This window comes from Festucalex cinctus, chromosome 4 (genome assembly GCF_051991245.1).
Source record: "Festucalex cinctus isolate MCC-2025b chromosome 4, RoL_Fcin_1.0, whole genome shotgun sequence".
NCBI lineage: Eukaryota > Metazoa > Chordata > Actinopteri > Syngnathiformes > Syngnathidae > Festucalex > Festucalex cinctus.
The window spans coordinates 7656426-7677165 of record NC_135414.1 but is presented as its reverse complement, the minus strand read 5'-3'; the positions used below and the strand labels follow the sequence as shown (position 1 = coordinate 7677165).

General features: G+C 38.5%; 1 protein-coding gene across 6 annotated transcripts; it reads left to right on the top strand.

Annotated features, from left to right (window-relative positions):
- The first annotated feature begins 2226 nt into the window (after positions 1 to 2226).
- Positions 2227 to 20073, top strand: LOC144017217 (myocardial zonula adherens protein-like). 6 transcript variants are annotated; one of them, XM_077518543.1, is made up of 15 exons: positions 2227 to 2685; positions 4420 to 4500; positions 9777 to 9845; positions 12373 to 12537; positions 12639 to 12731; positions 14088 to 14201; positions 14281 to 14433; positions 14814 to 14939; positions 15071 to 15199; positions 15274 to 15368; positions 15536 to 15641; positions 17522 to 17605; positions 17763 to 17872; positions 17944 to 18224; positions 18267 to 20073. In XM_077518543.1, the coding sequence occupies exons 1-15, from the start codon at positions 2608 to 2610 to the stop codon at positions 18665 to 18667; spliced, it is 2085 nt and encodes a 694-aa protein (XP_077374669.1). In that variant the 5' UTR covers positions 2227 to 2607; the 3' UTR covers positions 18668 to 20073. The 6 variants fall into 6 exon arrangements, with proteins under 6 accessions (XP_077374669.1, XP_077374668.1, XP_077374667.1 ...); XM_077518542.1 differs by having other exon boundaries at positions 2228 to 2685; positions 17944 to 18594; positions 18942 to 20073; XM_077518541.1 differs by having other exon boundaries at positions 2228 to 2685; positions 17944 to 20073.
- The last annotated feature ends 667 nt before the right edge of the window (positions 20074 to 20740 follow it).

The window sequence follows — 20740 nt, the reverse complement described above, 5'->3', positions numbered from 1 at the left end:
GAACAATGCACACCTTTTCCTGGTATCATCACGTAGGACCAGGGATAGTCATTAACCGTTAATGTTAGGTAGGACTCGCAGACAATACATTTAAATTAGTGTTTTTGATAAGAAAATATAGTACTCACTACTCAGCATTACTGTACTGTATATATATTTTTTTTTAAAAAACAGTTATAATAACACAACTAATAGAGTGTAAAGATTTAAACGTTATTAATTAATTGTGGCCACCACGGGGCAGTATAATATATAATATGGGCACAATCAGTGAAGACGAGAACAACTCTCAGTAAACTGCAGCAATCTTCGTCATTTTTCACATAAGATAAAGAATATAGGCCAATGCGTATATAGTGGAAACCTGCATACTTATAGTTTCAGTTCAGCACCCGTGCATTTGAATACAGTATTAATGCAATTTTCCCCAGCTTGGGTAATGAGGTCATAAGTAAAATGTTCTTATCTGCTCTTATCTTATAGGATTATTAGTTTTGAGTACTTCAAAATGCATCAATCATAATTATCTTTCCATTTTGTATCCTATTTTCCGAACGCGCACGACTGCTCAGGCATATAAAGGTATTTGTCCTAGTGTGGTGGCCGTAGTTAGCGATCTAAAACGGAGATGACATTTTCACCCGTGGCCGTGATTGGTTAAAACAAACGTGTAGAATGTCGCATCGTCCAATCAGCTCCAATCATTGTACAGAATGTCCCGCCTTTTCCCGACGAAATTACTGTGGAGAGGTACCAGATGAATATGTAATATTTGTTACACTTGAACAGGGAGTCACGATGAAACGCTAAAAGTGTCTTTTTTTTTGGATGATTTGCTCATCATTTGCTAAACTGATGCTTGTGTTGACGTTCACTGCTACATCTTGTGCTTGTAGCTGAACATTTTTTTTTTTACCACAAGTTGGAGCAAAAAAAAACCCCCAAAAAAAACAAACAAACAAAAAAAACAGATTGCTGGCTTGTATCTCTAAAAAGTAGTAAGTCAGGTCACTCGAAACTTTGTGGTCATATTTTGTGCAATTTGTCATATTTATTTTGACTATTAAATTGTACATCTAGGGCAATATACATGTATATAGTGCAGGCTATATTAGGTGCCTTTTGGGGCACTCAAAGTCACTGTACAAACAAAGTAAGGGGAAAACCCCCCGAAACAGAACATAAATGTATGTATATATAGTAGGCCTACTGCATATAAATAAATATAAGGTATTCTGCACAACCGTCCACAAATGTGACACTGACCATCCACTTGTTGACCGATTTCACAAGTGTTTGATATGCAGTTACTCATTAACCATGTCGGCATGCCACTTGTTTTATTGTTTTTTGTTCATATTTAATGGAATGAAAGGAAGGACTTTAGGGGTTTGAACTGTTTTCACTATCACTTCCTCCACATTTTTATCCATATATGCAGGGAATGTCGGAAGAGGGTTGGAATGTGATCCCTGCTTATCATGTCTTCTGAGACATTACACACGCACATATACGCTGGGGACATTAAAAAATAATGCTACCGTCATCAATGATTCATTGCCAGTAACAAGTGCCACGCTGTGTCATTTTGGTCACTCCTGTGTTACATTATACACAAATAGAAACATGTAGAACACGCTAGGTGTTTATATCCACGTAAGACCTATTTTCACATCACAAACATGGCTGAGGTCATTGTTTAAATGCCATACACATCATAAGCACATCCAGAACCTTGCTCAACTGTTCAACACATTAATCCCTACCTAAAAAAATAAAAATAAATCATTTTTCTACATATGATTTGAATGAATGTACCGTTAATCTCAGTATGTAAAACAGTGTCAACTCTGATTGGCCGCTATCTGTATATGAGATAGGAGTTAATGAAATAATCTAGTAAATAAAGTTTGGCAAAACGTTTTCTGCTTGCAAGTAAAGTCACAGTTTAAAATACAGGGCATACACCAGTATTCCAGTCCTCATTTCTTCCTTTTGGCGACATTGTTTGTCAGCATATGTCGTCCCGGAGTTGCAAGTTCTAGTTACATGTCATTGTCTGCTGATAGTGTCAAGATTCTTTCCGGTGACTTGAGCCGCAAGGAGCTGTCACCTAGGAGCCCCACCTGCCCCGGGCCGAGTGGGAGGGCCCGGCCCGGCCCGGCCCGGCCCGGCCCGGCCCCGCCCAGCCTCCCTGCCCTCCGCCCTCCGCCCTCCGCCCTCCGCCCTCCACGAGGCTTGTCGTTCACAGAAGAGGTGAAATGTGGCCCGACAGGTCGGATGGGAGCTCAGACAGAAAGAGAGCGAGCCTAGCTGTCGAGGGACTGACCAGCTTGTCACTCAGGTGGATTGTTGTGCGCGCTGCAGGCAGGAATCGAACAATGACCTCGCTGTGCAGCTGCTACTGCTGAGTGGGAACCTGTTGGGAGAGACACACCGAGTCTCACCTCACTGGACGAGAGAGGAATTTCCCTATGGTGCCTCTGAGAGTTGGAGTACAACTCAGGAAGGAGCAGTGAGAGGAAGAGTGGGAGGAGGGTCTGCTGAGGAGGAGGAGGGGGGGGGGGGGGCACAGTGTGGAACGGTGGAGTGGACACAAGCGAAGACATGCTTCACTACGGCGGCAGACGAACGTTTTCCAGCACCACTACCACCACTGCCGACTCGCCAGAGTCCCGAAGCGAGGTATGAAGTCCCAGGGAGAAAACTCTGTCCTCTGTCTCACAGGCTTCTTTTGGTCTTCTGTCAACTCTTCCTTTTGCAAACCCTGCTGCGTCTTCACCCCTCCCTCCAGTGTTTCGCGCGATGCATTTTGACAATGTGCCTAAAACAGGATGTGTACAAGAAGAGCGTGTAAGGCGAGTCCAATATGTGCTGCAGGCTGGCCGTTTGTCATTATTGCAACAATGTGCTGACATAACTGGCCGGTGATGACAAATGCCCTTTAAACTTATTGGCGGAATGATGGGACAAAAAAAAAAAAAAAAAAAAAAAATCAATCTGCAGGTACTAGAACTCATAGTCATCAAGAATTTTTTTTAACAGTATTGCAACTTTTCATCTTTGAGTTTTGAGAAAAGCTCTATACAAACTTGATTTAAAACAAGGGATAGACCATAGGCGACAACCGATATCAGGTATCGTATCGGATCGATACCAGGCCTTCAAGGTATCGGTACTCGCAATGTGTTTTACCATCAGGAACTCGAATTTAGAAAAAAAATAAAAATAAAAATAGAAAATGTCAATTTATTTCATGCAATTTTAAGGAAAACGTTATATTTGGATATATAGATCATTTTATAAAAGTATCTGTCATTTTTTATTTACTTATTTATTTATTTTTAGTATGTTTCAAAAGTACTAGTGGTATCGGGGTTGGTGACTACTCGTACTCGAGTACTCGTGCTGGTGTCAGTCCAAATACCAAAAAAATTGTATTGAACATCCCTACAAAATTTAAATTACGTATGTCTTTGTCCATGTTCATGAAATCTGAATATAGATTAATATATTTATTTCTTAATTTTAAAAAATTATATCCATTATTATTATTATTATTATTATTATTATTATTATTATTATTATTATTATTATTATTATTATTATGAGCTCTTCTTTCTGTACTTGTGTACATTATTTTTAATAAAAATTTGATATTGTCCAAAATAATGTTAATAGTCATGATTATATGTATCTTTTATTATTTGTATTCATTTGATTTTATTTATTTTTAATAAAGAATATTTTCTCTAATTACATGTTGTTTTCTATCATTTTCGTATCATTTTTATTTGTTTTCAAGTATTTAATAATAATAAGAATTTATTTGCACTCCACTGTTGATATATATAATTTTATTATTGTCTTATTTGTTAATATTTCTGTATATTTTTTTGTATAATATGTAATGCTATTAATAATAGAAAGAATAAGAATGCTAATAATAGCAGTAGTAGTGGTAATAATAATAATATTAAAAACAATATTCTCATCATTGTTGTTTTTTTATTCAATCAATAACGACAAAAAGTTTCAGTTGCCATTTTTAATTGTCCTTTCTATTGATACTAAAATATTATATGTATTATTATAACAAATGTTTTGCACTCCATTATAAAACCTTTACTGACTGAACAGGCAGTTTTTTTTGTGTTTTTTTTAAGTAACTACTATCTGTTATAGGAGTATAAAACTCAATTAACTGCTGCTAATTTCAAGACATAACAATGAAAGCGCTCATTTTTTAATTTAATGACCGATGGCATGTTACGCGTCTCAATTTGTAACATTCTTAGTCACTCAATTGTCGAACGAGGCCAACCACGGTAGATCACCTGGCAAAAGTATTGGGACATCATTGGAGTCTGAAATGTGAGCATTCATCACACTTTCATTTATTTATTTTTTGCTTCTCAGAGGACAATCAGGCGCCTGAGGTTGACTCTCCTTCCGGGAGATGACAACAACAAGGAGCACAAAACTACTAAGCCAGATACGGTAAGTCATTGTCTTTCTTTTCTTTTTGACATCGCCGAAATTCCTCATTTAGCCATGGTGCAACCAGTCTTGACTGGAAAGACTTCATCAAAAATGTACTCAAGTTGTCTGGTGTGCGTTATGTAATCATGACTGAAGGGCGTGTGCAATAGTGCCTACATGTGTTTCACATTCTACCAGAGTGCAACTGAAGCTCCACTGTACATCTCACGTGCTGCACAGGGTGGGCCAAAAGTAGGTATATGTTTTAAAAATGGACTTTTAGTTGAGGAATGAAGGAAGGATGGAAGGAAGTAAAGAAGCGAGGAAAGATTAGTATGAGAAAAGGGTGAGAAGAAAGTATGGAAGGATAAAAAAATTGAAGGTAGGACGGAAGGAAGGAAGGACGTAAGGGTATGAAAGGCTGGATGATGCAAGGAAGGAAAGAAACAAGCATGTTTGGCGAAAAAGTAGTGCTGTCAAAGTTAAAGTGTTAATCACAAAAAAAAAATCACATTAATCATGTATTAATCACACTATTAATTTTGAGTGCAGATGATCCTTTAGCTGACAGCGGGTGGTTACGTTAAAGGTAGCACAGGTTGTTTTTGAGCAATAAACACAATACATAAATTAAAGTAAAGCAGTTAATACATGTTTGCTTATATTCACTGAAGACGTCCAGTTAACATTAAATGTCGAAAGAATTCACACATAACAGCTACTCTTTAACTTTGGGAGGCAAAAAATGTTGATAAAAAATCCTTTTTAATTAAGCGATTGATTGTGATTAATCAAAATTCTAAGATGTGTTTAATCTTATTATAAAATTTAAGAAAAAAGTAATGTGGAAAGAAGGTAGGAAGGATGTAAGGAAAGAAAAATAGAGGGATGAAGGTATGACGGAATAAACAAAGGAAAAAAGAATGGTGTGAATGGAAGGATGGTTGAAAGGAAGATTGGAAAGCAAGGAAGATAAAAAAAAATGAAGGATGAAATAATGAAGGTAAGGAAGGAAGTATAGTGTGAAAAAGGATTGAGAAGGACAGGAAGGACAAATGAAATGTAGAGTAGGACAGAAGTGAGGGAGGAAGGATGGCAGGAAAGCAGGATGGTAAAAAAAAGGTGAAAAGATGGAAACAAGGACAGTTTCAAAAGAGAAGGGGGAGAGGAAGGAAAGGACTGAAGCAAGAAAGGAAAGAAGGAACAATTGAAGGTAAGACAGAAAAAAGGAAGAATACAAGGATGTATGAAATGAAGGATGTTAGAAGGAAGGAGGGAAGAAGCATGAATGGATGGATGGATGGAATTGACAGAAGGACAGAAGGAAGGAAGCAAACATGGAAGGCGTGAAGGGAAGGAAGGAAGGAAGGAAGGAAGGAAGGAAGGAAGGAAGGAAGGAAGGAAGGAAGGAAGGAGGGAAGGAAAACAGAAGAGAGGAAGGATGAAAGGATAGCTAGAAAGAAATAGGGAAAGAAGCAAATGAAAGTTGGCCGGACGAAGGACCGAACACTTTTGGGTGTCCACCAGGTCGAACGCCAAACAAACCTGAAGGCATTTCCACATTGGACTACTGCAAAGCGCTACTTTTCTCTAAATAACACTCTTCAACTGACTTCAACATAGTTCCTTGGCACCAACATGCTGCAAGATGTAACACTTTGTGCTTTGCCCCCCCAAAATCTGTGACTTTGTGAATGGCAGAATGGTGAATATGCGAAGGGGGTTTGACTATCCACTGCCAGTTTTCATCGCAACTGTTGTATTGAGTGTTGAAATGGTGACGAGTGGTTGCGCATGTGAGTGAACGTGAGCGTGTGTACACGCTGCAGGCACTCCGCTGCTCTGTGGGTGTTTGCCGATGGTGACGCCGCCCCGACCGCTTTTGTTTGGCTCCAGCGTGACGAGGTGCCTCGAAACGTTGTTGTGGCGTCCTTATATTGCGTGTCTGTTCCTAACCGTGACGTGGACGTGGCTGCGTTTTGCGAGAACTTTGCCCCGGCAGGACTGTAGCGCACACAGACGCAGATAACACACAGCTGTAATCTGTGAGCGTGCTTCCCTTGCGGAGGGTGCGGTCACGAGTTGGAAGGGACGACATGTTGTTAGAACAGTGACAGGCGAGGAACACGTTTGCCTCCTGTGATGACGCCTATTCTGACACGGACGCACATGAAAGCTTTGAGACGCATTAGTCAGACTGCATGTGTTTGACTTGAGCACAACAAAGATCACAATGTGGTTTTATGGCTCATTAGGTGAAGATGTGGTCATGGTAGATAGCACACTGATGGTATACTCAAAAGGACTATGACACTCAATTTCAAAACTTCATGTTGTTAAAGAGGATGTCAACCCAAACAAAACATTTTGATAATAATATGTTCTATGCAGCCCCACTTGTCTAATACATCATTCTGGATAATCTAGCTTTAGTGGCATATGACCAGCAGTTTTTATCACTATCACAATTAAGGCAGCCATTTTACCACTTGCTGTCTCAGGGAACAACCAATAACCGCTCAGCTTCAGGAAACAGGTGAGCTGTGATTGGTCATTGCCTGAGTGCTAAGCAACCGTGATGTCATCTTCAGTCGACAGCAAGTGGCAAAATGACTGCCCCCTGAGATGGATAAAAATGGCTGGATTTTGTTGCATAACTCATATTCCACAAATGTAATATTAATCAGAATGTCATGTTTAGACTTGTGAGGTCACATATAACATATTGTCAAGAAATTTCCCCTATAAAATAGACATGGTGATGATTCATTAGGGGTGTGAATTGCCTAGTACCTGACGATTCGATTCGCATCACGAATCATAGGTCACGATTCGATTTGATACCAATTAATCCCGATGTGAATTTATAAGTCGATTGTTGCGATTTTTTTTTCTTTTTACTCAAATTTAGAAAATACTAACCAGTAAATTTTAAGATTTGACTGTAAGAGTTGTTTGAAAATGTATTTATTTATCTGAAACTTCAAGTCAAGTCATCTTCCATGCTTAAAAGGTTTGAACCCTAGCCCAAAGTAAGACGTTTTGTTGACTATTTTTCCATCAAAAATTAATGTTCAAGAATCAATTTGGCTTATTGGATTGATTCGAGAATTGTGCGCTGTAATCTCGAGATATATTGCCAAATCGATTTTTTTTTTTAAGTAACTTTTTTTTTTTTTTTAAGTAACTTTAGTGTAAATTTGTTTCCTCAAAATAACGCTAAATACAACCGTTAATAGGCAAACCACTGGCAACAAAAGTGAATAAACCCATAAGTGAAAAAGCCCAAATTGAGCACAGTTTTCCTCCCAGTGACATTTGAGTCATTAGTGTCAGGTGTGAATAGGGCGCATGTGTGTTAAATTTGGTATTACAGCTCTCACACTTTCCCATACTGGTCATTGAAAATTCATCCGGGCACCTCATGCCAAAGAATCCCCGGAAATATGGGGAAAAAAAGCTGTAACATTTTTTAATGCAATTTTTTAAAGTATAATGTAGACCTATAATGATAATGATAGTGATCATGTTCATTTTTTATATACAATAAACAATTTGCATGTGAATTCAAATGTGCATGTAAATTAATAGCACCAAAATAAAAATGAATACAGGGCATTTTTTCATTCATTTTATTTTTTTTTCTCATTTTATTTTTTTTCTCCTCCAAATTCTTGATGGCAATCCTCCTAGTTTTTTTTTTTTGTTTTTGTTTTTTTTTTTACAAATTGCACAACTCAACTCAACTCTATTTAAAATAATAATTAAAAAAACTGCACATGAATAATGATTCAATCTTAAATTGCTCATGAAAGTTAAATAAAAATTATATCTACTCAAAGGCTTTAAAACGTATAATTCTTCCAAATTAAATGCAAATGTCTTGGACTTAAAATGTAAATACAAATGAACTTTACGTATACTGACCCTGCCTTAAGCCTAGTACGTACCTCTAATCACTGATGTAGAACAGTGAACCCCACTTTACTCTTAAATTCCATTGACAGACTCCCTTATTGTTCATTGCTAGCTCCATGCTGGAGGATTTCCGCCCAAGTGTGAAGCAGTGCGACTGATATTGTGCTACACTGCAGATAAACATCAATGCAGAACTGCTGAAGTTGACGCAGTGATAAACTGACTTCCTTGGGTCCTCTACATGGAGGTGAAAGTTAAAATGAGACTTTGAGTTTCAAGACACACAAATGCAAAAGCATCATTTTGCTTAGTATGATCTTGTTATGCAATTTAAAGCACTTTGTGAGTTCTTTTTAAAGTGGTGTTTTTAAATATTCATATTTACCGTCAAATAAAAAGTGAGAACTTTTTGTTTTCCTCTCATCTTCTATTCCTCTCCACTGGTATCCACAACACACCAGCAAATTATGTTTGCAGCAACATGGCACAAAATGGACGCCCTACCCAGCTGCGTACGAGAGACAGTCACATAGTCAGAAGTCGCCTTGAGCCCGTCGGAATTCATTAACACAAAAGTTCTTTTTCTCTCTCTCTCTCAAGTGGCCTTGACTGGCCGTTGAATGAAGGCTCTTTGTGTCGTGCCCTTCATGATAAAGTCGTGCAATACAGACAAACTTCTGTGAGCACTCAACCACACAGTAAATTGCGCTGGTGTGTAATTAATTCAAAGACCTGTATTTAAGTTGTTCGTACTTGTCTTTGTGCACTCACTAACAGCCACAATATTAGGTACACCTACCCAATATGAGCGCTGTCTTATTTTCAGTATTTGTAAAGGCAGATTTTTAAAAAAATCAATTCTGATTCCGAGCTTGTCCAGGTGTATCTAATGAAGTATTATCCGACTGGCAACCTAACAAAGATGAGCATTACTGTACTCTCTTTCCGACAAACTCGCACGGCTTCGGTTTCGGTGAAATAAAACCAAGTAAACACTGTCAAGCAGTGTGTATTTAAACACATTGTGACAGTCACAGTTGGCATTTATTGTTGCGTAGTTGAGAGCTTTAACGAAAAAGAATAGTGGAGCTTTTCTCAGGGGTCAGGTGAAGTGTTAGAGAAATGAGGGGCTGTCCTGTGCCCATACAACAACACAGGTCTCTTTGTTCTGGTCCTCTTCATTCTTTATCTGCACTCCATGTGAAGACTGATGCCTCTTTTGATGGACAACAGGTCTGGAATGTTAGTATAGATACGTTACGTAGGTGTTTGTTAGCAGCCAGTTGGACTAAAACCACACTTGTTTCAAGCATTTCACAATTTAAAGCATCAGGACTCAGCAGTATTTAATGCTAATATTGATCATCTCTCTATAGGATGGCTGGAAGAAGAAGAATGGTGTCATTCAAAGAGAGAGGCCACCTGGCAGGGAGTCAGCCAATCAGGTACAGTAGGCAGATGCGTACACACCTACTGGCCACAACATTAGGTACACTGTCCTGTCCTGTACTGTCGAATAAGAGCAAGATATTTAAGAAATTATAGATTCATGAGAGGCCAAACACAGCATAGTGCCTTGAGATACATACAAGTTTCATTTGTTCCATGGCCACACTTGTAACTCAAAACACTCATATCTCAAATCATCTGTACCCATTGAAATCAATGCAAAATTCAACTAAATAGTTTATAATGGGTTTTTAAATAAGGAACGTAACACTATAATATTGTACTAAAAAACAAATACAGTAATGTCATTAAATAAAATGTAAATAATCAAACAGTGTAAAAAATTAAACATTCAGTATATTCTGCATTAATTGTTATTTTGTAGTTTGACAAAAAATTATTATGTTAGTACTGTATATTTTATGTTTTTATTTAGTATCTAGGTAGATAGGTTGAATGCTTAAGAAGTGTAGTGCGCGTTTACACAACATTGTTTCATGAAGCAGAACTTAAACAGTGTAGCACAAATAAGATAAGAAACCAGCCAAGTGCAATAGTAAAAAAATTGTGTTAGATTTGTCTCATGTTAAAGTGTATTATCCATATGTGTAAGGTTCTTAATGTTCGCCCCTTCAGGCCTTCACATATGCAGTTGTAATATAGACATATGATTAGCAGTCAGAACCACACGTACTGTTGTTGTGCACCACATCTAAATATGACATATTCAATATTTGCTTTTTTACACTGCCGCAGTCTGCTTCGGTTAATCCGGCTGCTGGAGGCCCAAAAGGCACAAGAGACAGCAGCTCATGTTCGGGGTGGCAGAAACATGACACCCTCAATTCACTATTTTTATTTTTTTATTTTTTTAACATCCGTTCACAACTTCCTGTTTCCACTGTTGAGCTGCAGTGCTGCAAATATTTGATGCTGTGCACACATGTAAGCGTGTGCAACTTAAAAGCGTCCCACAGTCAGTGTGCTAATGGAAAGCCGTTTGAGAATTTAGTTGATAGCCAGCTTAAGGTCCATAGTGTACCCTTTGTTTTTACTGCTAAAATCACTCAGAACATTAGGAGAACAACTAGGGCGTGCTAGTAGGAAATACTTGTATTGTTTTTTCCACCACTGCCTTCCGCTACTGTATGATGTTTCTGCACCCTAGTGTGATGACGTTGGTAGACTACCACTAGACTACAACATGTTACTAGTGAGACAAAACTGTGGGCTAGTTCACTGCAGTTAAAACTACTAAGTGCTAGATGTTAACTAGTAGATTTATTTATTTATTTTTTTATGTCACTAATGTGCCAGAAGTTTGTAGTTCTCAAGTAGAGTAGTTTTGCCCTAGTAGCAACATGTAGTTTTCCTACTAGTACATGAAAAGTGTGAGGACAATTTTTTTTTATTACTACATGGACCTTAAACTGGGTCTGAAGAATATATAAGTGCTCAAACAATTTCCAATCCTGTGCAGTAGTTGTTGTGTGCTGAGAGGTTGGATCCCAAATGCAGACACAAATAAAATTTTATCTATTTATTCACATCGAGAGGCAGAAACTCAGAGACGCTGTACACAGGACAGGTGGACAATAATCCGGCAAACCAAACACAATTCTCAGATTGCACCTACAGACAGTGAATCGTAAAGGACTAAAGCATGAGCTCACATAGGTCCCCGACATCACCTAAAGGATTAAAGGTTGATATCACGAACATCACGTTTTGTAAACAGAGACTTGTTACATCAGTACCTAAACGGACACATAACAGGTCATGAACCCAGGCCATGACAGTAGTAGAATGATAGTGTCTTTCTAATAATGGTAATAAGAAATAGCAATTGACTTCCTGCTATCATTTGACCCATCATACAAAATGTCTGAATCTAAAAAACAAAACCTAAACGTGAATTTCGTTACTCATTATTTTATTAATAATTAAAACTCATTCACTGCCTTTGACAAGTATACTTGTCAATTGTATTTTTTAGAGCGGTGCTAAATGGGGGCGAATCTGAGCATGCTCCACTGTAAATATCAAACTTGGAAACAACTTTACTGATGCCCAACCACCGGTAGATGACATCATTGCCCCATTTTATAGGAAATAAACACAGTTTCAGAGTCCATGGGAGAAATGGCTGTATTTTGGCAAACCTACATTTTTCTGCTGTCAATTATAAAAGAACGGGACGGGGCAAAAAGTAGGGAGTCTATTCTGTTATTTGGTAGATTCGGTTTATATATAATTATTGAATGGAATATCACGTGAGTATTGGAAATGTAAAAATTTTCTATAATGACTGGCAGTGAATGAGTTAAAGTTGTTTATTGAGTCGCTAAACTTACTACTTAAAAAAAAAATGTAACGGGTCAAACTGACCCGCTACATAACAGGTGGGTTAACCTGAATTTTAAGGTTATGGAATAAAAGGTCAAAAGGCTTAAGCGCACACACACGCACACTGACCGTCCCAGCCGAAAGGAAACCTGAGCGTTGCGTTCTTGTCTCCCTCAGCACCTGGGTGACATGACCAATGGGCAGCCCGAGCCCTCGCTGCAGCATCGCGGGGCCAAAATGTACGGCGTGGTTCAGAGTAACAACCCTGACCGACAGCAGCATGTGATGGCGCGAGAGTGGACCGTCAGTCACCTTCATGATGAGATGAAGTACATCAGGGAGGTGAGCCGAGGACCAACGCAAAGCGTATTGTTGTGATATGCTCGTTTGGTTGTCAGATAACGGATCTTATCGGCTTGCTTTCTCTCGGTGCGTTTATACAGGTGAGAGATTCTCTGGAGAAGGTCAGAGAGCGCATGTATGGCCAGTTTGGTGGCATGCAGCAATCTGTGCAGAAGATGTCACAGGAAATAAAAGTAAGACATGCATCAACTGTTTTAGAACGCACTCTCGAGCCTCTATCTCAATAGCCGTCAAAGTTTTGCGAGTACGAATTTTCGTCAAGGTTTGTTCAGGTTGCAAAAGGTCGCCAACAGTTTTTCTTGTCAGCAAGAAAGTGAAAATTTCTTGAAACTGTTGGAGAACATCTGGTGAACGTCTTTCTGACCGTTTGCCACCTTGATGAAAACGCAATATTCACTACGTTCGTACACACTTTCGCTGTTCAGTGAAATACGGGCTTCTGTTGTGAACTGTTATTGAACCGGAGTGTACTTAGGCCCAGAGAGGTTTTCCTTTTTGGTTTAAAAACAACTTACTTCAACTTCCAGGATCCCTCGTCATAGAATCCACGTTTTTGCTTTGCCCCAGTAAATCTATCTGTATTGTATCGTACCAGCTAGCTATCTAGCGCTAAGCTAACCTATTATCTCCGGTGCAGCGTCCAAGTGACTGAACTCACCTTCATTTACTGCTGTGATACTGTTTACCTTAAGGAGTCAGTCAATAAAGCACATCTAAGCGGTTTATCAACAACTTTGTCGTTGTTAATTCACTGTTGGCCTCTCACAGTATCACAGCAGCAAATGAAGGCGAGTTCAGTCACTTGGATGCTGAGCCGGAGATGATAGGTTAGCTTAGCACTAGCTAGCTGGTACGATATAATACAGATGGATTTACTAGGGAAAAGCAAGAAAAACATGGATTCTATGACAAGGGATCCTGGAAGTTGAAGTAAGCTATTTTAAACCAAAAAGGAAAACCTCTCCAGACCTGAGTACTGAGTACCCTCCGGTTCAATATGTCTTTGAATAATTGAATGAATGAGGCTGTGTACCATTTTGATCAAATTGGAATTTTCATTTGTTCGACTATGAAGCCTTTTTCGGAAAAAGTACAATAACAGGCAGATTTTGTAAGCTCAATATTTCAATATATTAAATTGATATTTAAATAACTTCGATTGTGACTGTATTCACAACAGAAGCTAGAAGTTATCAAATTCATTCTGGACAAAATATTAACTTTTCACTGCTGAAAATTGTTCAATGAGTCAAGTATCCCTTTAACAGTTTTGCTTTTTAGCTGGCCAAATATTCCCTCTTCCAACCGTAGTGCTCGAAAGCGCGTTTTCGCTCATGTGCACTGCCCACAGACATGCTGTACGTCATGCTGAGACGTGGATGTTGCCACCCTAATATTCCTCTGTGACAATATATGGGGATGATCTATGACCCATTCCAAAAATTCAGATTACCCTCACCACTAACTACTGCATCGCCATCAATGAAGCTGCAAATAATTTGCTAAACGTCAATACGTGTGTTTTACAGACTGCCAACTCCCGCCGCAGAAGTCTGGAGTCAGAGGTGAGGATCCGCACAGCCGCAATGGAGAGATTTGATCAGATGAACAGCTCCCTTATATCATCCAATATCGGCCTGCAGGTAACAAACTGTATCCTTGCACCTGTAAAGACATATTAGACATAGTTCTACGCTTGGAACAATTTTGTCGCCCTTGCAGAAATCCCTTCTGGAGAACTGTCAGAATCGAGTGGACACAGGGGAAGAGTTGAAGAGTTTGCGCAGCACTTGCGAGACAACGCAGGAACAGCTCAGAGACAAGGAGAGAGAGCTGGCCGCAGCGCATGCGGAAAACCAAACGCTCAGACTTCAGGTAGGATGTTTGCGTGACATCACTGTGGAAGTACCTGCTCTGACACATTCATGGAAACTGTTGTCACTTGTAGCTGGTGTGACAAGTCGGCCTGCTCGGAACTGTCGATAAGAGACGTTGGACTAGTTGTGCGACATTTTGTGAGGAAAGATTATACTCGGAACACACAGACACATTGTTTACATGTGTACTGAGCAGCTCGGCACACCACATTCTGTTGTAGATATCTGGGACATAGGTAGAAGTCAAGTCAAATCAACATTTTTCCATTCCTACTACATTTTTAATCACACGCTTGTATAAAGCACTTCACCATCCACCATTATAATCAGTCCACAATCAGCTCAGTTTATTTATTTATTTATTTTTTTGCTGTCCAGGTGGAATCGTCACGGGAGGCCAACAGTAAAGCCCTCATGGAGCTCTCAATGACACTCGAAAGGGACTACCAGGAAAAGCTCCTAGAAGAGCAAAGGAAACACAGGGAGGAGATTGAAATACTCCAGGTCTGCACTGTTTACTTTTTGATCAATGTGCTACATCTATTGCCAATAGACACATATCAGTGCTTCCTAAGAACAATTTCAAACAAACGCCAGAGCAAAATGTTTTTTTTTTAATGTATTTGCTTACACAGGCACAACTGGACGACTACATCAGACGACTAGAGGAAGCTGAGATGAATATCAGGCTCGCAGAGGCTAAAATCGCTGAGCGGGATCTGAGGATCGGTGAACTTGAGCGGCTGGTCGACTGCATGGGAACGGTAACCATTGCAAAAAAAACAACAAGAAAAAACAACTTATGACATGCATGATAATAATATGACCGATCCTACAGGAAAAGAGCCAACTCCACCAGAAACTGCAGGAATGTGAACGGCGTCTTCGCATGTTGGATAGGAGTGACACAACAGATGGACCTCCAGCCAAAAGGTATCCCGCCAATGTCCAAAAAAGGGACGACAACAAGCTGAATATCTGATCTGTGTCCAAAGAGGAAATGCAATGTTTGGTAAACACTGCTTTCCGACTTTTGTTGTGGTGAGCGCGACACCAGCTCAGATCAGTTGGAGCTAACAATGGCTGCTGGTGGTCCGCAGGTCCCAAGAGCTGCAAAGTGAAGCCGGAGATCTTCGAGAGAGAATCAGACACTTAAACGACATGGTCTTCTGCCAACAGCGGAAGGTCAAAGAGATGATTGAGGAGGTGAGAGAGGTCATTTGAGGTTGTGTGATCCTTGTTTTCTGAGGAAAGAGACGATTAATTTCATTAGCCGTAAAAAGAATGAAAATGCTGGACAGGGTTACAGACCGCCCCAAAATGGTCGCATTTTGCCGCTAAAATTTGAGACAGTGCACGGACATTTTTCACACTTGTATATATCCTGTAAATTTGGCTTTTTTTTTTTTAATTGCCAATTAAAATTAAATTAAAAAAAAAAAAAGAGGCACCATTTAGTGAGTCATTTGTAAACGGTTCAGGTTTGCAATGACAAACAGTGAGCAACAAACAGCAGCAAAGTATGTTTAGTGGCTGTTGAAACCACCACAAATAGCACAAATTATTTCAGAATGTAAAATAGACACACTGCAGCAAATGTTCTTCTGCGTGTGGCATGAGAGCAAAAACTGCCGCTAAGAAACAGACAAAATGAACACAATTATTTCACATTGTTTACTTTATGACGAGGAACACACATTGCAAGGCAAGATCAGCAGTGGTAATATGTCTATATTGGTCCATATTATATATAGTTAAAACATCTCTTTTGAAGGTGTGTTTTTTTTTAACACTGAGGTGGAGTTTAAAACAACTGTGTGTAGTGTTAAAATCCATCCAGTGTTTTTAACACTCAAAACGAGTTGCATTCATTAACACTATAAATGTTAATAATAACAAAATATTTAACTCTGGTAGAGTGTAAACAATAGTACAGTGTCAATTTAAACTCACAATTATTTCCCACACTGTGCAATAATACTACATTCTATAAAAAAAAAAAGCCCTCTTACCATTTTCTTAGTTATCTATAGAAACTCCTAATGAAGAGAGTACAATTCAGTGATTAAAATTTTTTTTTTTTAATAATGTACTAATATGCAAGTAAAATTTATTCAAGAACTCTCATTATTTTAAGGATTTATTTTGACATATTTTCTGTATCATTTTTTATTTGATTTTATTTGATTTTTTTCTGCTTTAGTGTAAGTTTTGGGTATTTCACTCAGTTGAGTTTGTTCTGTGTTCGAATTAAAACCAATAAATATATTGTTTAAAAAAAAGAACTCTCCTTATAATACTTACGGTACTCAGAATTTCGGAGTGAAAAGAATTTTTTCCAAGCAAATATCACTCAAAAGGTTTTTCAGTGTAATTCACTGTAAATCAATTTTCAGAATATATTGGCGACAGTTTTTCAATTTGTCCTGTCGCTTCTCATGTCAAGTCAGTTATAATAGGCCGTGGGGTGAAACAGTTAACAGTATAAACAGTATATTAGTAACAAACACAGATGAAAGAAAACCAACGGAGCCACGCATTGCTGCATTTGCTTCATTTTTGTTTTCATTGCAAAATAATGTGAACAATTGCTGATTTTTAAAAAACTTCCTCTGAAATGTTGGGATTTTCAGGTTGTAAAACAATCATACCAAAGTATGTATTTAGTTAAAATTTGTTTTGTAACAGTGGTAACCATCCCTACAAATCAGACCCTGGGTCCAAATTCACTAATCTGGTCAACTGACAAGCAGCATTGACAATCCATTCACATGTAAGTCCGTACGTGCTGTTGAGTCGCGGCGGGGGTGACGTCATTCGGCCGACAAATTTGGCCTTCGGTGGACCCAGCCTTGTGAATTTGGACACAGGGAGAGAGAATCAATCAAGTTTGGATAGTCCTGATTGGAGACATTGCACAAAAAAATGGCAACACGTTAACTGCATATTGCTAAGGCTGTTTCACTTCCAGCAACTTCTTCTTCATTAGTAGTAACCACTAATCCACAGGACTGGCCAGGATAATCCCAACAAACTTTTTAATTGTATCTTATGATTATCTGTGTTTTCGTCTTGAAACGATGAAGGTGCAAATGCTACGAGCTCAAGTTGCTGAAAAGGACATGTTCATCTCAGAACTGCTGGACCGAATTGCAATTGTAGAGTGTGAGGTAAGACTCTGGGTGTGTGTAAGTGTACTGCATGTTCAATACGGGCTCGTGCGGTTAACGGTTCTTTTGGTGCTGAGTGCCTGAACTTTGAGCAATGGTTGTCGGTGTCGTCTTTGCATGATTATAACAGTCTTGTTTCTTGTTTTCCTTTTCCTAGAATAATGAATTAGAAGCCAAGCTCAAGTATTTTATGTCCTCACAGAGTAGTGATGAAGATGATTTGGACTTTGGCAAGACAGCACTAGTCTACAACAATTCTCTCCCAAGGTAAGAAGCAACGTTGAGTGTAGTGTTTCGCTCAAGGACTTGATTGGTTTAACGTGTGACTGTTCAAACAGAGTTGAAGAAGTACCAAGGTGTGATGTTGAATCTCCTATTCTGCATGAATCAACTCGTCTTCCTACTATTTTAGAACAACTCCCATCTGAACATTTATTTGTCATCCCTCCTCCGCCACAAATACGCCCTCCACCACCCCCTGATCCTCTCTTACCATGCATGTACGCTTCTCTACCCCCTGAACCTCCTTTATCACCCACACAACATCCACTACCCCCACTGCCTTCATCACCCACTCCACCGTCATCACCCACACCACCTTCATCATCACCCACACCACCTCCATCATCTCCCACACCACCTCCATCATCTCCCACACCACCTCCATCATCTCCCATAGAAGAACCCGACGCACCACCTATCCGCCGTCCTTCCCTCTTCCTCACAACGGATTTTCATCGAACAACGTTCAAGTTTAACACCCCTCCTCCCAGCAGGGTGGAGTCTAGTTTACTTCGCTACACGCCCGTTGAGTACAGCCGCTTCCTAGAGGCCAACCCGACGCCCCAGAATGGAACGTACTCCTTCACCCGAATGTCATCGGAATCGCAAAGTTACGAGAGCCGGCCCATAGACGAGGTGGACGCTGGGACAGACATTCAGACGGCGTTGGACCAAGATGAAAGTTCGACTGCCTTAAGGAGAGCAAGGTCGAGGCTTCCGTACCTTGATACACCATTCACGAAATTAATGGGAATAACAGCAAATATCACAACAGAGTGATTGGAGAGGATACAACATTTTCAGTATACTGTAGTCATTTTTATTCTTTTTATTTTTTATTTTTTATTTTTTTTTACCAAAATCTCAGCACTTAAACGCTGTCATTACCTATTGTTTTACTGGCTGGAACATCTTTACCCTTCCCTGCCAAAACCTCACTTTATTTTGTATGCCTTACAATAATGTACAAGTTACAGAAAAGCTGTTATTTATACACAAAATACAGGCCATTATAACATCTTTTGAGGTATTAATAGTCGTTTTCTTCTTCCAGGTTCAATGGTGACCCACGTTTCAAGCCTTTGTACTAAGCTAGCTGCTAGCTTCTTATCAAAAGCTAGCATACGACAAAACTGCATTGTATGTTTACTTTGATTGTTTCTCATTTCTTTGTCCCACTTTTTGAAAATATAATTCCGGTTGATGTTTGTACAAAGTACTATGATATAAAATCATATTCTGTATGTGTATATAAATCTCATATTATGAGTCATATTTGTAAATAATCTTAAGGACTGTTTTGATTGTTTACAATAAATGTAGCCCACACTGCTCAAATGAACTGGAGTTAAAAAAAAAAAAAAAAAAAAAAAAGGTTTTTTTTTATGTATATTTTCTTTTTCTTTGTTTTTTTTTTAAATGTATATTGGCTCTGTATTAAAAAAAATTATTATTATTTTTTTTTTACATTATGCACAATATATTTATTGACATATATGTGCCTTTGTGGTGGGAATCTATATTAAAAGTTATATAACATACAACTGGGCATTTTTAGATTATATTGTTGATAAAAAAAAATAATGAGAGCAACCTCTGCTAATTAAAGACCATGCCATACAGTTGTAGTAACCAGACCTCCATTTACCAGTGACGATACATTGAATACTCAACCCTAATGTTGGTATTGACTCTATTGATATTTTTTAAACTATACCCAGACTTGTGTTGTAACCATTACTCAATGTTTGTATTTAAATTGTACTGTAAACAGTCGCACTGTACAATTATCTTGCCTACCTGGTAAATCAGTTGTATACAGTACTTTTGTTTATATTATTTGAATCTATGCCCATTTAAAAAAATGAAAATATACACTTATTTACTGTATATAAAGCACTGGTAGGTTATTATGCTATGCCAGGGTTGGGCAAGTATAGCCCATGAGCCACATACGACCTGCTCCATAATATAATTCAGTCCATTGAGCATTTATATCAGGGGTCATCATTGTGGTGCCTTCAGGCACCAGATCCCCCGCAAGGGCCACACGGGTAGCTTGCGGGCATGTTCTAAAACTAACTCACCTTTGACGGGACAATATGATTTGTTTCTGATTTTGTTGAAGCAATCATTTGAAAATGTAAACACGATTTATAGAAATAAAGTGTTTCATATTGACATTGTCACCGTTATCTGTTTCCCATCTTGTTAAGTCATTATTTTTTGCAATTATTGTGATAAATCATTAAAATGAGCAGTGTCTTCAAATTATTGATAATTAATTGACTGCCAAAGACGTTTAATAATGATTAGTAAAATTCCGATGAATGGAATGCGATCTTTCATTTAGTAGCAACATTGTATATGTAGTAAAGGCAAACAATATTCTTTTTGCCTTGAAAGATGAGTTAAAATGCTCAAAAGCGGCTGGCACTGTGGATTTTTTGTTTTTTGTTTTTATAACGTGTGGCAGTCAAAGAGTTTAAAGGTAATTTGAGCAAATGTGTTATTTTAGAGAGATCTAATTTAACATATTTAATAAACACATCTTTAAAAACCGTTTCACTTGTTTTGTTAAATAATTTGTTTTTACATTAATTCAATTTAAAATTGTTATAAATAATAAAATAAAAAATAAGCATGACTCATGATATTATTTTAAGTATTTTACATAGTACAGTATTTAGATTTAATAAATTGTTTGCCTGGGATAGGCTCCAACGCCCTCGCGACCCATGTGAAGAACAATGGATGGATGGATGGATGGAATTGTTTGCCTACCCCTCCTCTATTCAGTTCAGAGTAATAAATACTTTGAAAATCGAAAGGTAGCGTACCGTACATCTGGCC

Coding starts and splice junctions, on each gene's coding strand:
- LOC144017217 (XM_077518541.1), top strand. CDS start 2,608: ATGCTTCACTACGGCGGCAGACGAACGTTTTCCAGCACCACTACCACC. Junction 14,202..14,280: donor CATCCAATATCGGCCTGCAG/GTAACAAACTGT, acceptor TCGCCCTTGCAG/AAATCCCTTCTGGAGAACTG. Junction 15,642..17,521: donor TCAAAGAGATGATTGAGGAG/GTGAGAGAGGTC, acceptor GAAACGATGAAG/GTGCAAATGCTACGAGCTCA.